Raw genomic sequence first — 26,943 nt, forward strand, 5'->3', positions numbered from 1 at the left:
TCATTCCCTAATGTTCTTACATGTGCACCCTCCAGGAACAGTCACTGATACTTATTACTGTGGCCACCTCTGACTGCCAATTTGTGCAGAATTCTAATCCATTTTTAAAAAAAATTTGAACCCAGGCCGACAAGAGCTGGTTTTAAACTCGTTGCATGTTGGACCTAACAGCTGCCTGGAGAGACCATCACCTCATCTGCTCAAGTTGGATGTCAACCAAGAGCTATCAGATCCTGATACTCTAGATACAAGGCTGGATTTCTCACAAAGCTATATCTTTCCTCATTGTTTGAAGGATGTGCAACTTCAGCATAAAACTCAAATTTATCATTATCCACAACAGCAACAGTCACCTAGGAATATAGGAACAGGAGCAGGCCATCATCTCTTCAAGCCAAAAACAAAAATACCTGGAAAAACTCAGCAGGTCTGACAGCATCTGCGGAGAGGAACACAGTTAACGTTTCGAGTATGTATGACTCTTCAACAGAACATACGGACTCGAAACGCTAACTGTGTTTCTCTCCACAGATGCTGTCAGACCTGCTGAGCTTTTCGAGATATTTTTGTTATTGTTTTGGATTTCCAGCATCCACAGTTTTTTGCTTTTATCTCTTCAAGCCTGTTCTGCCGCCACTCAATGACTGACCTGCTGCCTGTACTCTATATCCCTTAATACCTTTAGCTAACAAAAGCCTATCAATCTGAGATTAAAAATTAATTGATCTAGCATCAATTGGCATTTGCAGAATAGAGTTCCAAACTTTTACCAGCCTTTGTGTGTTGAAGTTCTTCCTAATTTCACTCCTGAAAGTTCTGGCTCTGATTTTAAGACTAAGCCTCTAGTCTTAGGCTCCCCAACCAAGTGAAATAGTTTCTCTCTATCAACCTTATCTGTTCCCCTTAATACCTTGAAAAGTTCAATCAAATCACCCCTTAATCTTCTGCATTTTCATTTATTCTTTTACGGGTTGTGAGCATCGCTGGCTGGGTGACAGGGAATATAACCCTAGTTTGTGTAATCTCTCCTTGTAATTTAATCTATATAGTTTAACCCATATATTTCATCACCATCCTGAATGTATTGCCATTCCTTCACTGTCACTGGGTCAAAATCCTGGAACTCCCTCCCTAACAGTACTATGGGTGTACCTACACCACATGGACTACAGCGGTCTAAGAAGGCAGCTCAGCACTATCTTCTCAAGGCCAATTTGGGATGGGCAATAAATGCTGGCTTAGCCAGCGACGGCCACATCCCATGAATTATTTTTTTAAAACCCAAAGAGTCATGGGATAATTCTGGTAAATCTACACCAACCTCCCTCCAAGGCCAATATATCCTTCATATATCCTTCCTAAGGTATGGTGCCCAGAACTGCTCACAATATTCCAGGTGTGGTCTAACCAGGGCTTTGCATAGTTGAATTCATCATAATCTTCAATGTGCCAGCTCAGCCTTCAGTTGACTGAGGACGAGAGTATTTAAGGACCAGGATCTCAAACCCAATACTGAGATCATGGTTTATGGGCAGCAGTGATTCCCATACTCCTATATGCTTCAGAGACTTGGACAAACCTCCAGCAGGCACCTCAAAGCACTGGAGAAATAGCACCAGCAGTGCCCTAGCAAGATCCTCCAAATCCGGTAGTAAGAAAGGTAGTCCAACAGCAGCGCCTTGTCTCAAGCCAGCTTGCCTAGCATCGAGTGTTAATCACTCAAAACCAGCTCTGCTGGGTGGGACACGTTGTTCACATGTCTGACACCAGACTTCCGAAGCAATTGCTCTGCTCGGAACTCAGTCATGGCAGGAGAGTCCCAGGAGGACAGCGGAAACGCTTTAGGAAAGTCCTCAAAGCATCGCTGAAGAGATCAAACATCCCCGCTCACTCATGGGAAACCCCGCTTGTGACTGACCAAAATGGAGAAGCTCATTCGGGAAGGCAGTAAACAGATCGAGAGACCTTGTCAGGAAATGTGCAGAGGCGAAGTCGAGACGTCGGAAGAACAAATCTCCAAACAGCCCATTTATTCAATCCTTCAAGCACCACCTGTCCCACATGTGGCACAGTCTATAGATCGCACATTGGACTTATCAGCCATATAAGAACCCATCAAACTGGGGTGGTAACGAGTCATTCTTGATTGCGAAGGTCTGTCAAAGAAGGATAGCTGAAGCATAATCTCTACCCCAGTGTATTTTAGTCTTCTGGGTATAAAAGCCAGCTTCTGTTGAAGAGTCATACGGACTCGAAACATTAACTGTATTCCTCTCTGCAGATGCTGTCAGACCTGCTGAGTTTTTCCAGGTATTTTTATTTTTGTTTTCCATTCACTCCTTTGGTTATTTTCTGTACCTCTGTTTTGAGCTGATAAATGAAAAGCCCATCACATTCACCGTACTCCCAAACCTCTGAAGCAAAAGAATGAACAGCCTTTGTTTGTTCCACAATACCTTTCTCCCCCATAGGGTGAAGTCCTTGTCTGAGGTTCCAATTCTTCCCTTCATGGGACAGGCATCTTGTTCTCTTCAAGAAACTTGATCCCCTCAACACAGGAGAATTGATCATCCACCATTGCAGAACAAAGGAAAGTGCACATTTTGCTATTGACTGACTTGCAATTACATTGACCACAAACACTCTTTAATTTGCACAAAGAGCTGTTGTCAAGGTCTAAATTAAATAATGTGCTTTCAATGAGGAAGAAGGGCTTTGGAGCCAGCCCCTCATTAGCACAACTTGGCACTTGGTTCATCCTGTTGCCTTATGCAAAAGTTGTAAACTTAATGAAGGGCAATTGTTCAGAGGGGGACCAGTCAGTCGCTTATTAACCTCTCACTGAATAAACAATCCTAATAAGAAAACCAGGTCAATGTCAGCGAGTTGCTGCTGCTGTTGCTGCCTAAGGGCATTCATTGCTGATTAAGCTGAAAGGGATAAGGTAATGAAAAACACATTGGAAAGACCAAACAGCTTCTTCTAGTCAATGACCTATGCAGAGTTGCATTACAGAACAGCAGAACTTACACATAGCATACAGGTTGCAGGAGATCAACCTCCCTTTTTATGGGGATGAGGCCCCATTATAGCTTGTGTACTTCATGTTTCAGCTTGAAACAGGAGATACAATGAATTGGTTTGAACTGGCATCGATTGGCAGTAAGAAAGCCCTTCGTCTAAAGGTCATTGCCTGTAATACATAAAGTGAAAAGCACAACTTTGTGCTTTTAAGAGCCATAAAGGAGCATGGCTGCTCCTTTAAAGGGAGTTTAAAATCTAAAATGTTTGGTTCATCCTCACAATGGTAAAAGGATACAAAAGGATGCCTTAACAAGAAACTTTATCTCTTCCTTTCAGGTGTTAAGGAATGCAAGCTCCAATAACTTATTGATACCAGCGCTCATCAAGGAACTTCCACCCCTTCCTGTCCCTCTGACCCCATCCCGTCTTCTAATCCCAGCCCTTGCCATGTATTCACCATACCCTTTAACCTTTCCCTCTCTGATGCTGAACGTTCAGTATTCAGCAAAGGACTCAGTTACATACCTTCGCGCCCTCACCTCAATGAATTCCGGGCTCGGCATGATGCTGAACTCTTTCTCCGCTGCCTTCGTCTTCATACTCACTTCTTTGGGCAGGAGTCTTCCCCCCATTCTACGGATCCTTTCACCCGGACCCCTCTTTCTGATCCCTTACCTGCTCTTGATCTTTTCATTGAGAACCGTCAGCGTGACATCGGCTGTCTCAATTTCTCTATTCCTCTCACCCACTCTAACCTGTCTCCTTCTGAACTTGCTGCACTCCGTTCTCTTAGGTCCAACCCTGACTTTGTTATCAAACCTGCCAACAAGGGCGGTGCTGTTGTTGTCTGGTGTATTGACCTCTACCTTGCAGAAACTGAGTGCCAACTCTCAGACACTTCTTCCTGTCTCCCCCTGGACCACGACCCCACCACCGAACATCAAGCCATTGTTTCCAGGCCTGTCACTGACCTCATCTCCTCTGGAGATCTTCCCTCCACAGCTTCCAACCTCAAAGTCTCCCAACCCTGCCAGCCCGTTTATACCTCCTTCCCAAAATCCACAAACAGGACTGTCCCAGTAGACCCATTGTGTCAGCCTGTTCCTGTCCGACGGAACTCATTTCTTCCTATCTTGACTCCATTCTCTCTCCCCCTGTCCAGTTTCTTCCCACCTACATCCGCGATTCCTCTGTCATATCAACAATTTCCAGTTTCCTGGCCCCAACCACCTCCTCTCCACCATGGACGTCCAATCCCTCTACATCTCCATCCCCCACCAGGACAGTCTGAGGACTCTTCACTTCTTCCTTGAACAGAGGCCCGAACAATCCCCATCCATCACCACTCTCCTCCTTCTGGCTGAACTTGTTCTCTCACTGATGAGTGATCTCTCACTCAATTTAACTAGTCTCACTTCCTCCAAATGAAAGGTGTGGTTATGGGTACCTGCATAGGTCCCAGTTATGCCTGTCTCTTTATGGGGTATGTGGACATTCCTTGTTCCAGTCCTACTCAGGCCCCCTCCCACAACTTTTTTTCGATACATCGATGGCTGTTGCAGTGCCGCTTCATGCTCTCACATGGACCTGGAAAAATTTATCAATTTTGCTTCCAATTTCCACCCCTCTATTACCTTCACATGGTCCATCTCCAACACTTCCCTTCCCTTCCTTGACCTCTCTGTCACCATTTCTGGTGATAGACTGTCCACCAATATCCATTACAAGCCCACCGACTCCCACAGCTACCTTGACTACAACTCCTCACACCCCGCTTCCTGTAAGGACTCCATCCCATTTTATCAGTTCCTTCCGTTCCGATGGTGCCGCTTTCCAAAACGGCACTTCTGACATGTCTTCCTTAACCGAGGTTTCCCACCCACTGTGGTTGACAGGGCCCTCAACCGTGTCCAGCCCATCTCCCGTGCCTCTGCCCTCACACCTTCCCCTCCCTCCCAGAGCCATGATAGGGCCCCCCTTGTACTTACTTTTCACCCCACCAGCTTCCGCATTCAAAGGATCATTGTCCGTCATTTCCGCCAACTCCAGCATGATGCCACCACCAAACACACCTTCCCCTCACCCCCCCCGTTAGCTTTCCGTAGAGACCATTCCCTCCGAGACACCCTAGTCCACTTCTCCATCACTCCCAACATCTCATCCCCTTCCCATGCAATCACAGAAGGTGCAACACCTGCCCCTTTACCTCCTCCCTCCTCACCGTCCAAGGGCCCAAACACTCCTTTCAGGTGAAGCAATGCTTCACTTACACCTCCTTCAATTTGGTCTACTGCATTTGCTGCTCCCAACATGGTCTGCTGTACATTGGGGAACCAAACGCAGACTGGGTGACCACTTTGCGGAACACCTTCAGTCTGTCTGCAAGCATGACCCAGACCTTCCTGTCACTTGCCATTTCAACACACCACCCTGCTCTCATGCCCACATGTCCATCCTTGGCCTGCTGCAATGTTCCATTGAAGCCCAATCCAATCTGGAGGAACAGCACCTCACCTTCCGATTAGGCATTTTACAGCCTTCCAGACTTAACGCCGAGTTCAACAGCTTCAGACCATGAGCTCTCTGCTCTACCTTCACCCTTTTTTAATGCCCTTTTTAAAATTTATTTTCATCTGCCCATTTTCATTTTTATTCATTGTTTTATCCCCTTTTTATCCCTTCTTCCATCCTTTTTTCTCTACCACTGCCCCCGCCACTCGCCACCCCCCCCACCACACAGAGGCCATCTATGATTTGTTCAGGTTGTTCTTTTCAGAGTACTTACCCTTGTTCTGTTATTAACACATTCTGCTTTCTTACCTTTATGCCACTGTCAGCACCTCCTTTTGTCCTTACCACTACCATTAACACTCTCCATGCCATCTTTGTCAATATCTCCTTAGCTGCTACCAATCGCTGAACTTCTTTTCAGCTTCACCTACTCCACCCTCTTAAACAGTATAAATTTCATCACATTTCTACCTCTCTTTAGCTCTGAAGACTCGAAACATTAACTCTGTTTCTCTCTCCACAGATGCTGTCAGACCTGCTGAGTTTTTCCAGCATTTTCTGTTTCAATTATGATCTAGACATAGCTGTCCCACAAGAAATGCACTCTGTGGAAAGCTGAAGAACCACATGGACTGCAGCAGTTCAAGAAGGCAGCTCACCACCACCTTCTTAGGGATGGGCAATAAATGCTAGCCCAGCCAGCGAAGCCCACATCGCCTGAATGAATGAAAAAAAGCACACAGCTCACACAGGAACCCCGCAGGACTCTTACGGAGTGCCTTCTACTGTGAAAAGCAAAAGCTTGGAAAGCATTTATAGAATCTTACATTGCAGAAGGAGGCCATTTGGCCCATCATGCCTGTGCTGGCTATTTAAAAGCACTGTCCACTCTCCTCCCTGCTCTTTCCCCATCGCCCTGCAATTTTTTCCCCCTTTTCAAGTATTTATCCAATTCCCTTTTGGAAGTTACTATTGAATCTGCTCCTGCCGCACTTTCAGGCGGAGCCAGGTGATAATAACTCATTGGGTAAAACAATTCCCATCTTCTTACACACTGTGCTTAATCTCACTCAATCCAATTGCTAACTAAATGTTCAGCCAGCTGTTAATGCAAACAGCAGTACTTTGGTTGCAGTTCTCTGCATGAATCTGGCTGAAACTCTCTGTGCCTTGTATTCCGTTGTCCTAAGTACTTGCTTGCGTCTTTCTAGGTTCACACTGCTATTTGCTTTTGCTAACACAGGCTGAAAATGTAAAATAATAAAACACACTAAAGTACTTGGAGCGGGGGCTGAGGTCATCACTTACTGGGTGTATACAGGTCCATAACTCTGAACGTTCAGTTTTTTTTTGCAAAGCGTACGTTGGACACCAATCTGTGCACAAACTAAACTTAATTTCAACCACATGTCGCACATCCTTCCAAATAGAAAGTAAAGTCTGTACTTCTGAAGATTTGTGACGATATTCTTTTCACAAATAAAATAAGTGGATTAGGTGGTACATTTTCAGCATTTGGACCCCGTTCATATGTTTATTCATATGTTTTCATACCTAAAGGAAGGACATACTTACCCCAGAGGGAGTGCAATGAAGGTTCACTAGACTGATTCCTGGGATGAAGGAATTGTCCTATGAGGAAAGACTGAGTAGATTAGGCCTACATTCCCTTGAGTTTAGAAGAATGAGAGGTGATCGCATTGAAACATATCAAGTTCTTAAATGGCTTGACAGGGTAGACAGATGCTGAGAAAATGTTTCCCCTGGCTAGGGAATCTCGAACATGGGGTCACAGTCTCAGAATAAGGTGCCAGCCATCTAGGATGGAGATGAGGAGAAATTTCTTTACTCAGAGGATTGTGAATCTTTGGAATTATCTACCCCCAAAGAGCAATGGATACTCAGTCATAAGATCATAAGAATTAGGAGCAGGAGTAGGCTGTTCCGCCTATCGAGAGTGCTCCGCCATTCAATAAGATCATGACCTATCTGATTGTGGCCTTAATTCCACTTTCCTGCCTGTCCCCATAAGCCTTGACTCCCTTGTCAATCAAAATCTGTCTACTCAGCCTTGAATATATTCAATGACCCAGTGTCCACTGCTCTCTGTGGAAGAGAATTACACAGACTAATGATCCTTGTTGAGTATATTCAAGAATGTCAACGGATTTTTGGGAACTAAGGGATTTGAGGATAGTGCAGGAAGGTGGAGTTGAGGGAAATCAGCTATGATCTTATTGATTGGTGGAGCAGGCTCAAAGGGCCAAATGGCTCCAGCTCCTATTTCTTTATGTTCTTATTAACCCAACTATTTAAACCAGCAGAGACAGATTCATGATGGCAATGTTACATGCAGAGAGCCCTCAGCCTTCTCTCCGTCAAAGTGAAAGTCAGATTCTGCTCCCAGAGTACTGAGAGCTCTACTAGGACAGCTCTTGTGCACCCTCCTTCCACTTTAAAAGTGGCTGAAGAACATCGCTGCCAGAATAATGCCTGGCAAGGGATTGCCTGCCAACCTGATTCACCAAGAAAAAACATACAATTGGAGGCTGGAGGAGGAGAAAAGCGATAAAGCAGGACAAAATAAAAATGATCTATGTTTGCTAAATGATTTAGAATGACATCTGGATTTGGAAAGGCTCCAACATGTAAATTAAATGCAGCATTTGGGCATTAGCCTTAATCTAATTGCAGTCTAGTGTTTTGGTTAACTCTCCCACACAGAGCCATATGTTGAGCTATTTTTCTCACTCTAGCATTTCTATAGTATTGAAAAGTTAAGTAGAATAATGGAGTACTGTGATGCTGAAGTCCATTCAGCTCATAATGTGTAGGCAAATCTTTTACTTAAAAAATGGAGGAAGAGAGTATGAAATTGGCAAACCTCAAATTTAGAAATTAGAAGAAGCCCATTCTCCCCGCCACCACCAAATATGTAGAACAGATTCCCATGCTTGCCAGTAGATCAAACCCTCAGAAAATTAGCTGGGTGAGTGGCTCTGAATGGAGCTAAAGTTGGGGAGAAAGAGTTTAGAAAGGTTGATAAAAATTCATCCTCCAAAGGTGCAGAGTAGAGAATTTTAGTGAGAATGGCAATATTCCTATTTAGTCCTCACGCAGTTAATGCTATGGACAAGAGGGGTTTCACACTGTCGTAGTGCTGTTGGAATGAAGGGAATGCTATTTGGAAAATGCGGTGGGGCAGGATCAAATTTAGGTGCATCAGTGTCCTGCAGTTTTATCATTGGCTCTCAAAGTTTAATCTTCTGGACAGTCAGTAAACAAATTGAACTGGGGAGAGTCTGGACAAAGTAAACTGGATGTGGTCTGTTGGAAGAAGAATCCTGGATGTGATGTGTGTCTGGCCTTTTTCGAATCTGTACTATTTTTATAGTCGTGTCCACCAACTACCTTCTTGCCTGACACGTCATGACTCCAAGCATCCTTTCCTCCAGTTCATGGCCTAGTGATGTTTGTTTTTGTGGCATATAAGGAACTAGAGCCATGGTCGTTTTTCAGCTCTCGCTTGCCAAGAGACGAGCCAAATTCCAAATGGGCTGCCAACTTCATTTCAGCCAAGAGGATTAAGTGATTAGAGACTTGAAATGCATTTTTCTTTCAGAATCCTCTCAATGACACCAAGTTAACATCTCCGCAAGACTGCCAAACACAGATTAGCGGAATGCTGAAGCCACGTTTAACACAAATGTTCATCTGTCTTGCATTAATGTCAGGGGGGTGGTGGAATGAACGGTTACATATTACACCCCAGATGATTAGGGTCCATCCCATTCCATAACAGAAGGACGCACAAGACTTCATCTCAAATGTTGCCATCCCAACATTTCTTTTAAAAAATGTTGACTGTTTCTCGGAAATATTTTGGTTTTGAACAGTTCAGTAAACCATTTATATTTAAATGTGAATGCTGCAGGATTTCACCTATAGTTTCCCTCCCATCAGGCTCCAGAGGTGATGGATGGCACACGTACACTGTGGAAGAACTTCACTCATTCTGGGCGTAACTAAAGGCTAAACCTGTTAACTTGTGACACTTTGTAGGCCCAATAATCTCCCTCCTTGTAAACAGCAATGTGTACTGCCCATACAAACAAGTATCACATGGAGAACAGAACACAAGAGTACAACAGCTAAAGGGGTGCACTAGGAGGAGCTTTCAGCTTATAAGGCAGGCAAGAAAGATGACTTGAAAGAAATATCCCTACTTCTGCAAAGGTGTAGGTAGCATTGGGTGTGGTGCAGTCCACACCAATACCAGTTATGTGATTTAACAGGATAAGGTTCTTGTTGCCATTGGCAAAGGTAAAGAGGAAAATCAATAAAATGTTGTTCAAAAATAATCACCCTTAAAAGCCAACAAAATGGAAGATGCCACAATTCACTCAAAATATCAGGAATAGAAAGCTCATCTTGTGAAGCTCAAGGATGAACTTTCATCTTGTTTCAACTTTTGTTGTGCAGAATACAGAGCATCTCCAACCAATAATGAGCACTTCACATGGCCTTTAACATAGAAAATCATCAGGTGGTGTTTCGCTGTGGTCCAAGGAACAGACAGTTTAATCCGTGTTAAAGCCAAGATCCAATTCCTTCTCCTTCAGCTACCATGCCCCAAGACGGCGTTGGGATCCATGGAGTTTATTTTTAATTCATTGACGGGCTGTGGGTGTCGCTGGATAGGCCAGCATTTATTGCCCATCCCTATTTACCCTTGAGAGTTGCCTTCTTCAACTGCTGCAGTCCCTGTGGTGTAGGTACACACACAGTGCTGTCAGGGAGGGAGTTCCAGGATTTTGACCCAGCAACAGTGAAGGAATGATGGTATATTTCCAAATCAGGATGGTGAGTGACTTGGAAGGGAACTTGCATGCGGTGGCGTTCCCATGCTGTGTGTGTACCTACACCACAGGGACTGCAGCAGTTCAAGAAGGCAGCTCACCACCACCTTCGCAATGGTAAATAGGGATGGGCAATAAGTGCTGGCCTATCCAGCAACACCCACAGCCCGTCAATGAATTAAAAATAAACTCCATGGTTCCCAACGCCGTCTTGGGGCATGGTAGCTGAAGGAGAAGGAATTAGATCTTGGCTTTAACACGGATTAAACTGTCTGTTCCTTGGACCACAGCGAAACACCACCTGATGATTTTCCCATGTATCTGCTGCCCTTATCCATCTAGATGGTAGTGGTCATGGGTTTGGAAGGTGCTGTCTAAGGAGCCTTGGTGAGTTCCTGCAGTGCATCTTGTATATGGTACATACTGCTGCCACTGTATGTTTGTGGTGAAGGGAGTGAATGTTTGTGGATCGGGTGCCAATCAAGCAGGCTGCTTTGTCCTGGATGGTGCCAATCTTCTTGAGTGTTGTTGGAGCTGCACACATCCAGGCAAGTGGAGAGTATTCCATCACACTCCTGACTTGCGCCTTGTAGATGGTGGACAGGCTTTGGGGAGTTAGGTGGTGAGTTACTCGTCACAGGATTCCTAGCCTCTGACCTGCTCTTGTAGCCACAGTATTTATATGGCTAGTCCAGTTCAGTTTCTGGTCAATGGTAACCCCCAGGATGTTGATAGTGGAGAATTCAGTGATCGTAATGCCATTGAACGTCAAGGGGTGATGGTTAGATTCTCTCTCATTGGAGATGGTCATTGCCTGGCACTTGTGTGGCACAAATGTTACTTGTCACTTGTCAGCCCAAGCCTGGATATTGTCCAGGTTTTGCTGCATTTGGACATGGACTGCTTCAGTGTCTGAGGAGTCGCGAATGGTGAACATCGTGCAATCATTAGTGAACATCCCCACTTCTGACCTTATGATGGAAGGAAGGTCACTGATGAAGCAGCTGAAGATGGTTGGGCCTAGGACACTACCCTGAGAAACTCCTGCAGTGATGTTCTGGAGCTGAGATGATTGACCTCCAACAACAACCATCTTCCTTTGTGCTAGATATGACTCCAACCATCGGAGAGTTTTCCCCCTAATTCTTATTGACTTCAGTTTTTCTAGAGCTCCTTGATGCCACACTCGGTCAAATGCAGCCTTGATGTCAAGGGCAGTCACCTTCGCCAGTCTCAACGCCCCTGCCACTTTCTTTTGCTGTCTGCTACTATTTCCACTGGTCCCTTTGAATGAAAAGCCAAATATGGCAGCATTATTAAACAGCACAGAAAGGGCAATTATAGGGTTTGTGATCTCTCAGTGTATTTTTCCAACACGCTATGAAACATGATCTGCTCCTTCATTGAACTCACAATAGTTACACAATGAAAAACGTGTGTGATTGAAATGCTCAATTTGTTATAATGTCACCTCTGGAATTCAGCTCTTTTGTCCATGTTTGAGCCAAGGCTGTAATGAGGTCAGAAACTGAGTGTCCCTGGCAGAACCTAAACTGAGCTGCAGTGAGCAGGTTATTGCTAAGCACTTTTGATGACCCCTTCCATTACTTTACTGATGACAGAGAGTAGACTGACAGGGGGGAAATTGGCTGGGTTGGATTTGTCCAACTTTTTGTGTACAGGGCATACCTGGGCAATTTTCCACATTGCCAGGTAGATGCCAGTGCTCTAGCAGTACTGGAACAGCTTGGCTAGGGGCGCAGCAAGTTCTGGAGCACAAGTCTTCAGTACTATTGCTCGAATATTGTCAGAGGCCATAGCCTGTGTAGTATCCAGTGCCGTCAGCTGTTTCTTGATGTCATGTGGAGTGAGTCAAATTGGCTGAACACTGTGATGCTGGGGACCTCCAGAGGAGGCCAAGATGGATTATCCACTTGGCACTTCTGGCTGAAGATTGTTGCAAATGCTTCAGGGACACAACCACTGCACTACAAGACCTCCCGTCAGATCTAATTCACCAACCAAAAATAAGTCCCTAAAATTGCAAACTCATTAACACGGCAGATGGGTTTGAGAACAAACGCCCCAAAAATCCAAGCCAAATCCCTGATATTTGCTGAAAGTAATCCCAACCCTATGCAACCCAACCCCAACCCTTAACGCCAACTCAACCTCAACACCTCACCATTCCGCTCAAGCCAACCCAAACCTCACTACAATCCAGAGCTCAAACTAACCCCAACCCTTCGCCAGTCTCAACGCCCCCGCCACTTTCTTTTGCTGTCTGCTACTATTTCCACTGGTCCCTTTGAATGAAAAGCCAAATATGGCAGCATTATTAAACAGCACAGAAAGGGCAATTATAGGGTTTGTGATCTCTCAGTGTATTTTTCCAACACGCTATGAAACATGATCTGCTCCTTCATTGAACTCACAATAGTTACACAATGAAAAACGTGTGTGTGTGATTGAATTGCTCAATTTGTCATAATGTTGGATGAAATGCTGGGTTCCTGCCAGGCACAATATTAGATGTCTCTCCTGATACTTGCTATAGGAATTTAATCATAGGCCCCTCTCATCTGCGATGGGCAGTTTTTTTATTTCGAACGGGTGGATTTTACTTCAGGGGCTCTAATTTCTGGGTAGGAATGAAGGGCTCACTGACTTTCATAGTTTAACACACATTTGAGTGTAAATTCCACCTCCATTGCAATCTTTTTTCCTATTTTGTTGAATGATCTATTCTCCTCGAGCTATTCCTGACATGATATAACATACACCGTGCCAAAAGACAACGTAACATTCCACATATCCTAGGCATTTCTTGAACTCGAGTATAAACCTACTACTATAAAGCCAGGTGAAGTGTATTCTCACTTTCTTTTCTGTACACAAAACCATGTGTGTACACACTGCTTCCTAACAGTCTCACTCAGATCTGTGCAGTACCTCCTAAGCTCGACTCACCTCGAACATGAATTACTAGCCACACCCTTGGTTAGGTAACACTTACAGCACTGCTTGCAGTTCCAGTCGTCGTATTCTAGAAAGGATACAGGGGCACTGGAGAGGGGGGAGGGAAGATTTACAAGGGTGATACCACAATATGTGGTATACAAATCAGGAAAGGATTGACAGGCTGGGTCTCTTTTGTCTTGAAAAAAGGCAGCTGAGGGGTTGGCCTAATCGAGGTCTTTAAAAGTCTGAAAGGTTTTGATCGAGTGGACACAGAGAGAATGTTTCCTCTTGTGGGGAAGAGCAGAACTAGAGGCCATCAATATAAGATCGTCACCAAGAAATCCAATAGGGAATTCAGGAGAAACTTCTTTACCCAGAGAGTGGTGAGAATGTGGAACTTGCTACCATTGGGAGTGGTGGACATGAATAGTTTAGATGTATTTAAGAGGAAACTAGAAAACATAGGAGGGAGAAGGGAATAGAGATGGTAGATTTAGATGAGGAAAAATGGGAGGAAGCTCGAGTGGAGCAGAAGCACTGGCATGGACTGGTTGGGCCAAATGGCCTGTTTGTGCCATGTATCCTATGGAATCATACATTCATAGACTGTTCCAGCAACAAAATCAAAACCTGAGTCTCAACTGCCCTCCTTGCATTATCTGCCCAGCACACACTGGCACAAGTCAACAGTTCATGCAAGAGGCAGGGCTTCATGTGTGAGGAATGGCTGCTGCGGCTCCTGATGACGTGGGATTGTAGCAATCCGAGAGGTGGGAGGGGATGGAGCCGCAAAACATTAAAATGCAGTGTAAAGTTCCACATTTGAAAATGTAATTTTCAAACCTGGAACTTTTTAAACATACTTTAAATAATAGGACTGGATTTTCTGTTAGGGGTTTATTCTGTTTCTGCAAATGAAGTGTTAGAACCTACCGGTTTAATTTGTTACTTTATGAGCCTGCAGACTTTTCACTTGTTGCTTTTCCATTACAGTCTGCAGCAAGTGGCATTGTTTTAAACTATGAATGTTCCAAAAGAGTCATCTTTGCTGCTCAGACAAGCACTCAGGTTTAGATTGCCACTCATAACAAGACATGCACACAGCCATGCAAACGTGCAGCAGGTCAAAGTATAGCTGAGGGAGAAGGACTTCTCCCCAAACGCTCGCTCTCTTCCAGATACTCATTTCATCCTTCAACATATCCAGTCTTTCATTTTAATCCCCATTCATAGCAAGAGTTAGTTGACCTTCCTCCTGTTCTTGCCATTGCCAAGTTTTGGAATGTATCAAGAAGCTGCAGGCAGTGCTATAATAATGTCAGCGAACTAGAGGGGCATATTTTTAATGGCACTTTGGGCTACTGAAGTCACAGAGGAAAGAACTGAGACCCTGACTCACGTTCCCACAGAATGCCACTTTGTCTCATTCTGACACCTCCGAGCAGCCTCAGCATCTCAACTGGAATCACAGAACGATACAGCACAGAAGGAGGCCATTTATTGCCTAACAATTTTTGATTCCAATCCACTTGGGCCAGATCCCTTTTCAACTCATGGAAGTTAGCCCTCTTCCAGTTAAGTACGTTTATACTTTGTGCCTTATTCTTTTCCACAACTATTCTGAACTGGATGAGATCGTGATCGCTGTTGCCCAAATGCTCCCCCACTGAAACATGGCTCCACTTACCCCACTTCATTCCCTCAAACTAGATCTAGAACTGCTTCCTTTCTCACTGGGCTGGATCAAGAAAACTCTCTTCTACACCTGCCCTTACACACCTCATAATACCCAGCACACCTGTGACTGCAATGGCCTAACTCTGCTGTGCTTTAATCCCTCCTGGAGCCACTTGACTAGAAGAAACCTGAACGCAGCTCATACATTGCACTCCCGAACAGTACATGGCTCAATTTTATATAATATAAAAAATCTGAGTGTATATATATCTATAGTTATGTTGGCAAACACCACTAGAAATTTGGCACCTGCAATAACTCTCAGACAGTGCTGAAATGAACGACCAGTTAACCTCATTTCAGTGTTATAACTCAGGGGGGAAGAGGCCAGGTAAACAACTTGTTCCTCTTCAAATACTGCCACAGATCTTTTAACGTTCATTTAAACTGGCCTCACACAGGCAGTGTCCTCAGCTTAATGTCTCATCCAGCAGACAGCACATTCGACAACATGACACTCCCTCTATCTTCTGTGCATGATACAGGCTCAGGTCCTGGAGTGAGACTTGAAACCACCGCCATTGAAACCAGAGCCAAGCCAAGAAGCAAAATGCACAGTACACTGAATGCTGTGCGACCTTATACGGATGTGTAAATGTGTGTGTATGAAAATGTTGTATGGCTCTATTTGTATCATTACCCATTCGAGAGTACATGGAAGAAGAGATTTATCAACCTTGTGTTTTGAAGACAATCTAAAAGGAAAGAGATGCAGAGCTTGCCGGTTAAAAGAATGAGCGTGTGCAAAGGCTGAATGTTGTCAGCAAGCATCCTCTACCTAACTTTTTGAGCATTGAGTTTCGCCCAGGGATGTCAGAACACAGCTGGTTTTCATCATGAAACATCTGGTAGCAGGATCTTGTGCTCTGGTAAAAAGAGCTCCTCACCCGCACGGCAGCACAGAGGAGCTGAGCTCACAGTTCAGCAATGGACGAGGGGACTGAGGGTCCGTGCTGTCAGGTTAGAGAAAAGCGCCCCTCCCCGCCCCACTTTTATTTCAGCTCTTTGCTTCATTGCATCCTCAGTACTGCAGCTGACCACTCCCCAGTGCTCTATGCTGGGCAACATGTAGATCAGGTGGGGGTAGAATAGGGCTTAAGAGTGCTAGCTCTTATCATAGAATGGTTGCAACACAACAGGCCATTTGGCCTGTCATGAAAATGAGCTACTGCCACTCCTCCACCTTTTTCCCCGTAGCCCAAAAAATTTTCTCCTCAGAAAATGATCCAATTCCTTTTTGAATGCCTCAGTTGAATTTGTCTCCACCACACTCTCAAGCAGTGCATTCCAGCTCCTAACCACTCGCTGCATAAAAGAGCTTTTCCTCATGCCGCCATTGCTTCTTTTGCCAATCGCTTTAAATCTGTCTCCTCTGGTTCTCGATTCTTCTACTAATACAAACAGTTTCTCCCTATCTGCTCTGAACACCTCTATCAAACCTCCTCTCAATCTTTTTTTCTCTAAGGAGAACAGCCTCAACTTCTCCAATCTATCCACATAACTGAATTTCCTCAATTTGCTTTCTTACCATTTTCAACCATTCTCATGAATCTTTCCTGCATTCTCTAATGCCTTCATACCCTTACTGGAATGTGGTGCCCAGAACTGGCACAATACTTCAGCTGAGTTGGGGAAGATGGCGGCGTAATGGTAATGTTGCTGGACTAGTGATCCAGAGGCCCAGGCTAATTCTCGGGAGACATGGGTTCAAATCCCACCACGGATACTGGTAGAATTTGAATTCAATCTGGAATTGAAAGGCTGGTCTCAGTGATGGTGACCATGGAACTGTCATTGGTTGTTGTAAAAACTCACCTGGTTCACTAATTTCCTTTAGGGAAGGAAATCTGCCATCCTTACCCAGTCTGGCCTACATGTGACTACAGGCCCACAGCAATGTGGTTGATTCTTAACTGCCCTCTGAAATGGCCTAAGAAGCCACCAAGTTCAAGGGAAATTAGGGATGGGCAACAAATGCTGGCCTTGCAGTGACGTTCACATCCCATGAAAGAATAAAGTTGAGGCCGAATCAGTGTTTTACACAGATTTATCATAACCTTGCTTTTGTACTCTATGCCTCTATTTAAAGCCCTGGATCCCATGTGCTTTATTAACCACTTTCTCAACTGCTCCTTTTCATAAAGCTCAGGGTCCTGTATACTTTTCCTTAACGGTTGTACATTTTGTCAACTTCTGCTGTCCAGAATCATAAACAAAGGGAAGATCCTTCAAGCACAGCACTGGAGGGAGGGGCTATGCTTGTGGGGCTGGACTTGGCAATAATCAGTGGCTTCAGGAGAGGAAAGGCAATTGGCAGCCAAAGAACTTAAAACCAGGTGACAAAAATGAAGATATTTTCTCTGCTGTTAGATAACAGATTTGTAAAAAGATATCAGCAGATAAATGTTCTTTGCAGGGTTTACTTGTGATCTACTGGAGCATTCAAGAGTTAAGTGAATGCTGCACATACAAGTGAGCACAGCCAGGTTATTGGTGCTTTGCTGCTTTCCACCAATGTAGACCAGAGGTCAGCCTTCCCACTGTGTTCTACTACCATGTTACCCTCGTCCCAGCCTTAAAAGCAATCCCATTCAAATCAGCAGTCTTTCAGCTTCCTTTGGAGCTGTATGAATTACATGGCAGGGCTTTCTCGCAAGCGAAGAAAGTACACTTGAGTTTACTCCAGTCTCAGAATCATTACAGCACAAAAGGGGGCTATTCGGTCCATTGAGTCCATGCCCGCTCTGTAGATGAATCCAGTCAGTCCCATTCCACCGCTCTATCCATGTGGTAGCTTATTTCCCTCAAGTGCCCATTTATAATTTTCGTGCTTTTGTACCCAATGCCCTATTTACAAAGTCCAAGGTCCTATATTCTTTGCTAATTATTCTCTCAATGCCCACCACCTTCAAAGATCTATGCGCATGAACCCCCAGCTCCCTCTGCACACTCTTTAGATTTGGGCCATTAAGTCTATGTTGCCTCTCCCTATCCCTTCTGCCAAAATGAATCACCTCACACTTCTCCATATTAAATTCCATCTGCCACTTGTCTGCCCACTCTGCTAGCCAATTTGTGGCTGGTTGACGTCTATTGGTGCTGTCCTCACTCTCGGACACTTCTGAATGACTTTGCATACAACGCACTACCCTAACTTGCAGTCACTATTGTTGTGGAGGCGAAGATGGTGAGATACCACAAACAGCAATAAGATGTACAACTACTAAATGTCTCAACACATTGTCGGGCCATTCAGTTCAACAAGTCCACACTAACATTTCTATCCCCAAGCAATCTGCTAACTCCACATTTCAGTTCCCTCCCCATGGCCTTTTAATTTTCCTTGATCACAAACAATTACCTAGCCCCTTCTCAGGTCCCACAACGTTCCTGTGAAGGGTTGCTCCACATTTTAACTACCCCCGGCCCATCTTACCTGGGCACCTGTACAGCTTCCGGGCCTGGCTGATGTCTCCCTTGCTCAGTCGTGTCCGCTGTCCTATCGGGGGCCGGACGCCATTCTCATCATATCGAGGAAGGATGGTGTCGAGGAAAATCCCCCTAAATGGAAAGGCATCTGTCAGTAAGATGGAACTGAGTCCTCCAGAGTCAGCTATGCGCTCATGCAACATAAGCAGACCGAATGAGGATGGCTGGTTCAGTCAGAACACCTGATCACCAATATTTTGGAAGTAAAAATAGCTTTGGAGCAGCCATACCCAATTGAAGGGAATAGGCTGAATAATGGGCATTGGAGGGAGAGAGATTGGAGAATGGGATTTAGAGGGAGTGATACTGAGGGGCGGGAGTTGGAGGGAAAGAAACTGAGGGATGGGAGTTGGAAGAACAGAGAATGAGCAATTGGAGTTACAGGGAGTGGAGGAGAGATATAGAGTTACGATGATTTACTTTGTGATCCTTCCTGGCTAAAGCTGGTAAGGAGAACACATTTGTGAGTGTACATTTCTAGTGCTGCTTTAAGAAGTTAATGAGAAATTTTTGCAGCCGCTCGATTGTCAGAAGGGGCACTAAGGGGGAAAACTGGTTTCTTGAAACATTCTGCACCGATCCACATCTGTGCATTCCAGCGGCTAATGAGCTTTTAGCAGACCAAAAGTGGTGGATAGTTAAAGAAAGCACAAATTGAAAAGCTGCAGAATATAAACGCTGACTGCTGGGTGCTATCACGTCAATTGTCAGTCACTTATGTGAACCCTGCATTTATAATTTCACAAAGGGATGGCCTGTTCATGTTTTGTCAGCCCAGACAAACTTTGTAAAGGCAATGGGAGCAGGGCACATAGTGGTGTCCTGGATGCAGTGCTGCAAGAAGTTCAATGACCTCACACAAGCGGCCAAGGTCAGTGAATCTATCTTCAAATGCCATATCTCACCAACAGCACCACAAGCCCCACTCGTTGCTGAATGCATCAACACTCCCTTCAATCACCAAAATTCTCTTATCAATCACGACACACCCATCACATTCATAGCTTCACTCTGCCAGCTAGTCAACTTTGACAGTCACGCCACACTTCCCTTTCTCTTGCAGGACAGGAGGCAGTGATGCCAAGCAGGCATTGGGTGGGGTCAGGCACGGGTGCATACCTTATTTCAACAGAGCAAAGGGTGGTCACTGTGTGAGTAGGCTGGCGTTAGCTGGAGCACTAAGCTCAAGAACGGCAGCACTGGCATTTTATCAGTGCCACACAGTGATTGACACCACGATCCACCTACCCTGCACAAGGGCAGCAGGCATTCCTTCTGCGCGTTTAATACCCTCATCAAAATGGAAGTGTGCAGGTACGCCGTGGGTGCCATTTTGGAGGCAAATCCATATTCCCAATGCCAAAAACAATCAGGCACCACGAGACTGAATTTCATACAACGTCTCTAAACTGGGGCAGCGCAAAGAACTCCACACAGTTATCCTCAGAATCTGTGAAGTATGGAAGGCATGGGGATAAAATCAGCTAGATTTCCTGCTCCTGATCACCATGCAGTAATCCCTGTAATTACCTCAGACTGTCTGTACACTGGGTGAGAGTGGGACCAACCTCAGCTGTAAATTAATACCCTGCCAAGTTCATCCTCTAGGACTACCTGTTAAACTGTACCCTAGGTTAGCTAGTGCCTTCTGGAGGAGAGAAAATGCAGAAGACATTTCGAGGATGTACACAGTTAAAGACTGATTTAATCCCATGCATCTCCAGTGTTGGTATTCCCAACTAGCCAAATGGTCAGCCTTGGCTCAGGTTGCACATACGAACATATGAATGAGGAGCAGGAGTAAGCCACTCAGCCCCTTGAGCCTGCTCAGAAATTCAATAAGATCATGGCCGATCTGGTTGTAACCTCAACTCCAATTTCCCACCTACCCCCAATAACCTTTCACCCCCTTTGCTTAGCAAGAATCTATCTACCTCTGCATTAAAAATATTCAAAGGCTGCTCCCACTGCAGGAGGAAGAAAGCTCCAAGGACTCATGACCCTCAGAGAAAACATTTCTCCTCATCTCTGTCTTAAATGGGCAACCCCTTATTTTTAAACAGTGACCCCTAGTTCTAGATTCTCCCACAAGAGGAAACATCCTCTTCATATCCACCTTGCCAAGACCCCTCAGGGTCTTATATGTTTCAATCAAGTTGCCTCCTACTCTTTTAGGCTCCAGCAGATGTAAGCCTAGTCTGTGCAACCATTCCTCATAAGGCAACCCGGCCATTCCAGGCATTAGTCTAGTAAACCTTCTCTGAACAGCTTCTAATGTACTTATATCCATCCTTCAGTCAGGAGACCAATGCTGTACACAGTACTTCAGATGTGGTCTCACCAATGCCCTATATAATTGAAGCATAATGTCCCTACTTTTGCATTCAATTCCCCTTGCAATAAACGATAACATTCTGTTAGCTTTCCTAATTAATTGCTGTACCTGCGTACTAACCTTTAGCAATTCATGCACTAGGATACCTAGATCCCTCTGCACCTCAGAGCTCTGCAATCTCTCGCCATTTAGATAATATGCTTCTTTTTCATTTTTCCTGCCAAAATGGATAATTTCACATTTTTCCACATTATACTCCATTTGCCAGATCTTTGCCACCTCACTTAACCTATCTATATCTCTTTGTAGTCTCATGACCTCTTCACAACTTATTTTCCTACCTATCTTTGTGCCATCAGCAAATTTAGCAACCATACCTTCGATACCTTCATCCAAATCATTTATATAAATTGTAAAAGGTTGAGGCGTCAACACTGATCCCTGTGGCACACCACCCATTACATTTTGCCAACCAGAAAAAGACCCATTTATGCCTACTGTTTGCTGTTAGCTAGCCAATCTTCTGCCCATACCAATACATCCCTTACACCATGAGCATTTATTTTCCACAATAACCATTGATGTGTCAACTTATCAAATGCCTTCTGAAATTTAAATACAGTACATCCACTGGCTCCTCTTTATCTATAGCACATGTTACTTCTTCAAAGAACTCCAATAAATTGGTTAAACATGATATCCCTCTCACAAAACCATGCTGGCTGTCTGATTGTCTTGAATTTTTCCAAGTGCCCTGTTATAACTTCTTTAATAATAGTTTCTAACATTTTCCCTGTGACAGATGTTAAGCCAACTGGACTGTAGTTGCCTGCTTTCTGTCTCCCTCCTGTTTTGATAAAGGAGTTACATTTGTTTTCTTCCAATCAAATGGAACCTTTCCCGAATCTAGGGAATTTTGACAAATTAAAGCCAACGCATCAACTATCTCCTTAGCCACTTCTTTTAAGACCCTAGGATGAAGTCCATCAGGACCTGGGGATTTGCCAGCCTGCAGCTCCAATAATTTGCTCAGTACCACTTCCCTGGTGATTGTAATTTTCTTGAGTTCCTCCTTTCCATCAATTTCCTGATTTTCAGATATTTCTGGACTGTTACTTGTATCCTCTATAGTGAAGACTGATGCAAAGTATCTGTTCAATTTATCTGCCATCTCCTTGTTTTCCATTATGAATTCTCGAGACTCACTTTCTATTGGACCAACACTCTTAACTGTTAGCTCTTTTCTTTTTTAAATATCTATAGAAAATCTTACTATTTGTTTTTATATTTCTAGCTAGCTTTCTTTCACTCTAATTTTTCCCTCCTTATCAATCTTTTAGCCATTTTGTGCTGTTTTTTATGGTTTGTCCAATCTTCTGACCTGCCATGCATCTTAGCGTAATTATATGCTTTTCTTTAAGTGTGATAGTATCTTTAAATTTTTTAGTTAATCACAGATGGTGGGTGCTCCGCTTGGAATTTTTCTTTCTCGTTGGACTGTATCTATTCTGCGCATTCTGAAATATCCCCTTAAATGTCTGCCACTACATCTCTATGGATCTATCTCTTAACCTAATTTGCCAGTTCACTTTAGCTAGCTCTGCTTTCATGCCCTCATAATTGCCCTTATTTAAGTTTAAATTACGAGTCTTGGGCTCTCTCCCCTCTCCCTCAAACTGAATACAAAACTCAACCATATTATGATTGCTGCTACCTAGGGGCGCCTTCATTATGAGGTCATTAATTAATCCTATCTCGTTGCACAATACCAGGTCTAGTATAGCCTGTTTTCTTGTTGGCTCCAGAACATGCTGTTCTAAGAAACTATCCTGAAAAAATTCTATGGACTCCTCATCTAGGCTACATTTGCCCACTTGATTTTTCCATTCTATATGTAGATTAAAATCCCCTATGATTATTGCTGTACCTTTCTGACAAGCTCCCATTATTTCTTCTTTTATACTCTGTCCTATCATATGGTTACTGTTAGGGGGCCTGTACACTGCTTTCCCAAGTGACTTCTTGCCTTTATAATTTTTCATCTCTACCCAAACCGCTTCTACATCCTGGTTTCCTGAACTTAGGTCATCCTTCTCTATTGTGCTAATACCATCCTTAATTAAGAGAGCCACCCCTCCACCTTTCCGAGCTTCCTATCCTTCCTAAATGTCATGTACCTTTCAATATTCAGCTCCCAATCTATGTTATCCTGCAACCATGTCTCTGTATTAGCTATCAGATCATGCCTATTTATTTCTATTAGAGTTATCAGTTCATCTGTTTTGAATGCTACGTGCATTCAGATAGAGTGTCTTTAGCTTTGTCCTTTTATTATTTTTGTAACCTCTAGCATTATCTGCTGATATACTCTTAGATTTGTACTCTCTGCCCCTTCTTGTCACTGTCTATCATTTCCAACAGTAATACCTTTCTCTCTTGCCTTGTCCCTACTCCTTGATTTGACACACCTTCCCAAATTTGATCCCTTGCCCCACTATTTAGTTTAAAGCCCTCTCTTCTTCCCTAGTTATGCAGATCGCTTGATCACTGGTCCTAACAGTACAGCCCCCACTTTCCCTAGTACTGCTGCCAGTGCCCCATGAACCAGAACCCACTTCTTCCACACCAGTTCTATTGCCACACATTCATCTCTCTAATTTTATGTACCCTATGCTAATTTGCATGTGGCTCAGTTAATAATCCAGAGGTTATTACCTTTGAGGTTCCTCTTTTTAATTTAGTGCCTAGCTCCTCATACTGGCTAAGCAGAAACTCTTTCCTAGTTCTACCTATGTCATTGGTACCCACATGGACCATGACGACTGGATCCACCTCCTCCCACTCCAAATTCCTCTCCAGCCCTGAGCAGGTGTCCCGAACTCTGGCACCGGGCAGGCAACACAGCCATCTGGACTCTCGTTCTTTGCTGCAGACAACAGTGTCAATCCCCCTTACTGTACAGTCTTTTTTGCTCCCCCCGTTGAATGGCTTCCTGTATCACGGTGCCATGGTCAGTCAGCTCATCCACATTGCAGCTCCCCCTCTCATTCAAACTAGCTGAGAGAACCTCAAACCTATTGAACAATTCCAAAGGCTGAGGCTCTTGCACTCCCACCCTCTGGGTCCCCTTGCTTGCCTCACTCACAGTCACACCCTCCTTCCTCCCTGACCACTAACCAAATTAGAAGGCCCTATCCTCTGGCATATGACTGCCTCCTCTTACAAAGCATCCAGGTAACTTTCTCCCTCCCTAATGTGTCGCAATGTCTGCAGCTTGGGCTCCAGCTCAATGGCTGAGCCGAAGCTCCTCAAGCCATAAACACTTACTGCAGGCGTGTTTGCCCTGGATCACACTGACACCCAGGAACTCCCTCATGCTGCAGCTGTGACACATCACCTGCCATCCTTAATGCGTTTTAATTAATCACTTAGTTATATTATTCAATCATTTATTTTCCTTTTATATATTTTATTAAGCTTACCACCAGTTCCTGTACTATTTTAAACCTTAGGAATAGAATAGGCCAGAACCACTTATCAGATACTCACCAAACAGCTAGCTTCTTTCCCTGTGGTAGAGTAAGAACCAATTCCTACATGGTAAACAAGTTATAAAAAGGAAAAACAAAAGGAAAGGAACACCTCCTTCCCCTCCTCACATAACTCCCCGATTCACCAAACTCACAGGAATACACTCAGTTCCAAACAGGCCTCCTTATTAGAAAGTTGTGGGTTCAAGTCCAACTCCAGAGACCTGAGCATGAAATCTAGCCTGGTACTTCAGTACTGAGGGAGTGCTGCACTGTTGGAGGGTCAGTGCAGAGGGAACGCTTTACTGCCGAAGAGTCAGTACTGGGGGAGTGCTGCACTGTCAAAGGGGCACTACTGAGGGAGTGCTGCACTGTCAGAGGGGCAGTACTGAGGGAGTGCTGCACTGTTGAGGGTCAGTGCTGTAGGAGAGCTGGAATGTCAGAGAGGCAGTACTGAAGGAGCATTGCACTGTCAAAGGTGCCATTTTTTCAGATGAGACATTAAGCCAAGGATTTCCCTCTCGGGGAAGAGATCCAATGACACTTTCTGGTAACGAGCAGGGAGTTTCTCCCCTGCGTCCTGTTCCTCAACCAACATAATTAAAACAAGCGATCTGGTCATTATGACGTTGCGATTTGTGGCAGCTTGCTGTGCAGTGGCTGCAAAGTGCTTTGTGATGCTCTAGGGTCATGAAAGGCTCTATATAAATGCAAGTTAATTCTTTCTTTTTGATTGTTTCAAACACTTGGAGCAGTAGAAAACTTGGCACATGGCAGCACTGTATAGAGTGTTTGCTGTGTTAGTAACCTGAACCATCCAGCAATTCTGCCAGCTACATTCAACAATTGCTCATGAGCATTGTCTCACTGGTATTGGTTTATCAGAGAGTTCACACTTCATCCAATATACTTTAGGCTGAGCTCGTCTGGTATTTCACTGTGTCATTTTAGCATGTCCATTAATCCATTAATTTATAATGGATGAATGACTTCGATGCTGAACTCCTTACATGTCTACCGGATTATTTGAAACTGCTCTCACCTCCAGTAATAACCTAGCAGCAGCTAACCAGTGTTATACAGCGAGTTCCACATTTTCACTGCTCTTTGGGAAAGAAGTTTCTCCTGAATTCCTTACTGCATTTATTAATGACCATTATATTTATGGCCCCTGAATTTGGTCACCCTACAATGCTTCTCTGTATCTATTCTATTAAACCATTTCATAATCTTATAGAACTCTATTAGATCACCCCTCAGCCCTCTCTGTACAATCACAGAACGGTTACAGCACAAAAGGAGGCCATTCGGCCCATCCTGTCCTGACTGGCTATCTGCAAGAGTAATTCACCTCGTCCCACTCCTCCTATACCTCTGCAAATTTTTTTCTCTTCTGATAATTGTCCAATTCTCTTCTGAAAGCCACAATTGAATCAGCCTCCACCACACGCTCAGGCAGTGCATTCCAGATCCTAGCCACTCGCTGCGTGAAAAAGCATTTCCTCATGTTGCTATTGCTTCTTTTGTGAATCACCTTAAATTAGTGAGCTCTGGTTCTTGATCCTTCTGCAAAAGGAAACAGTTTCTCTTCTATATTTCCTGATGGAGATAACCTCTCAGTACTGATACCATCTCTGTAAGTCTTTTTTGCATCTTCTTCAATGTCGCTATATACTTTTGATGCTATGGGGACCAGAATTGCTCCAAGCGTGGTCTAACCAAGGTTAAATACAAGTTTAACATTTACGTTTTTCAATTCTACTCACTTAGAAATGGACCCCTGTGATTGATTTGCATCTCTGATATGTTCCAGGGTTCTAGCTCGGTTTAATATGGAATAAACTGCAGGACAAGCAGCATCATGCTGATAGAGTGCATCACTCCAATACACAGCGCAATTCAATCTAATCCCATTAATCTGTCAATCCAGACACAATGAGGCCCAAGGTTAAATAGAGGTTGCATTCAAGTCAACTGGAGGCAAAATGCGTCACAGTGAAAACAAATGAAATACATCTGATTCTTCAGAGTGCTGTGAGGGAAAGAACATTATCTGGCATAATAAAGTGGAATTTATTCCTGGCTTAGCTAGAAAATACAAATGAGAAATGAAATAGGCTTGTGTAGGGCCCTGGCTGAACATCAGCCAGATGCACTAAATGCTTTTATCAGCAAGTCGACACGTGTCACAGCTGGCAAAGGTGCAGATCTCCACTCCCCAACAGTCCCAAGCAATCTTTAATCTCTGCATGGTCGCCCAAAGTCGGGAAATGACCAACTAATTGGCATCCTCGATGCCAAAAAAAGCTGTGGACATGCCCCCTGTGCATAAATGCTACTCAGCATTAAGGCACAAGCACCCTGTCCATATGGGAAGACCAACACAGTCTTGTCACTATTTACACACGAGGAATATCACAGTTGAGCGAGGTCCACTTCCTACGGGTCAGGATTTGTAGATCCCTCTCAAGGAGAGCACCATTTGGAATAATCCATA

The 26,943-nt window shown here is 44.2% G+C and overlaps 1 protein-coding gene across 1 annotated transcript in view; it reads right to left on the reverse strand.

The window, feature by feature from the left end:
• bmp1a (bone morphogenetic protein 1a) overlaps positions 1–26,943 on the reverse strand; it is a 137,538-nt gene that overhangs the window by 38,349 nt on the left and 72,246 nt on the right. Inside the window, exon 8 of the mRNA XM_078565710.1 lies at positions 18,529–18,653. Within this exon, the coding sequence (XP_078421836.1) occupies positions 18,529–18,653 (125 nt within the window). The remainder of the gene's footprint in view (positions 1–18,528; positions 18,654–26,943) is intronic.

The sequence above is a fragment of the Cetorhinus maximus genome, chromosome 20 (genome assembly GCF_964194155.1).
Source record: "Cetorhinus maximus chromosome 20, sCetMax3.hap1.1, whole genome shotgun sequence".
NCBI lineage: Eukaryota > Metazoa > Chordata > Chondrichthyes > Lamniformes > Cetorhinidae > Cetorhinus > Cetorhinus maximus.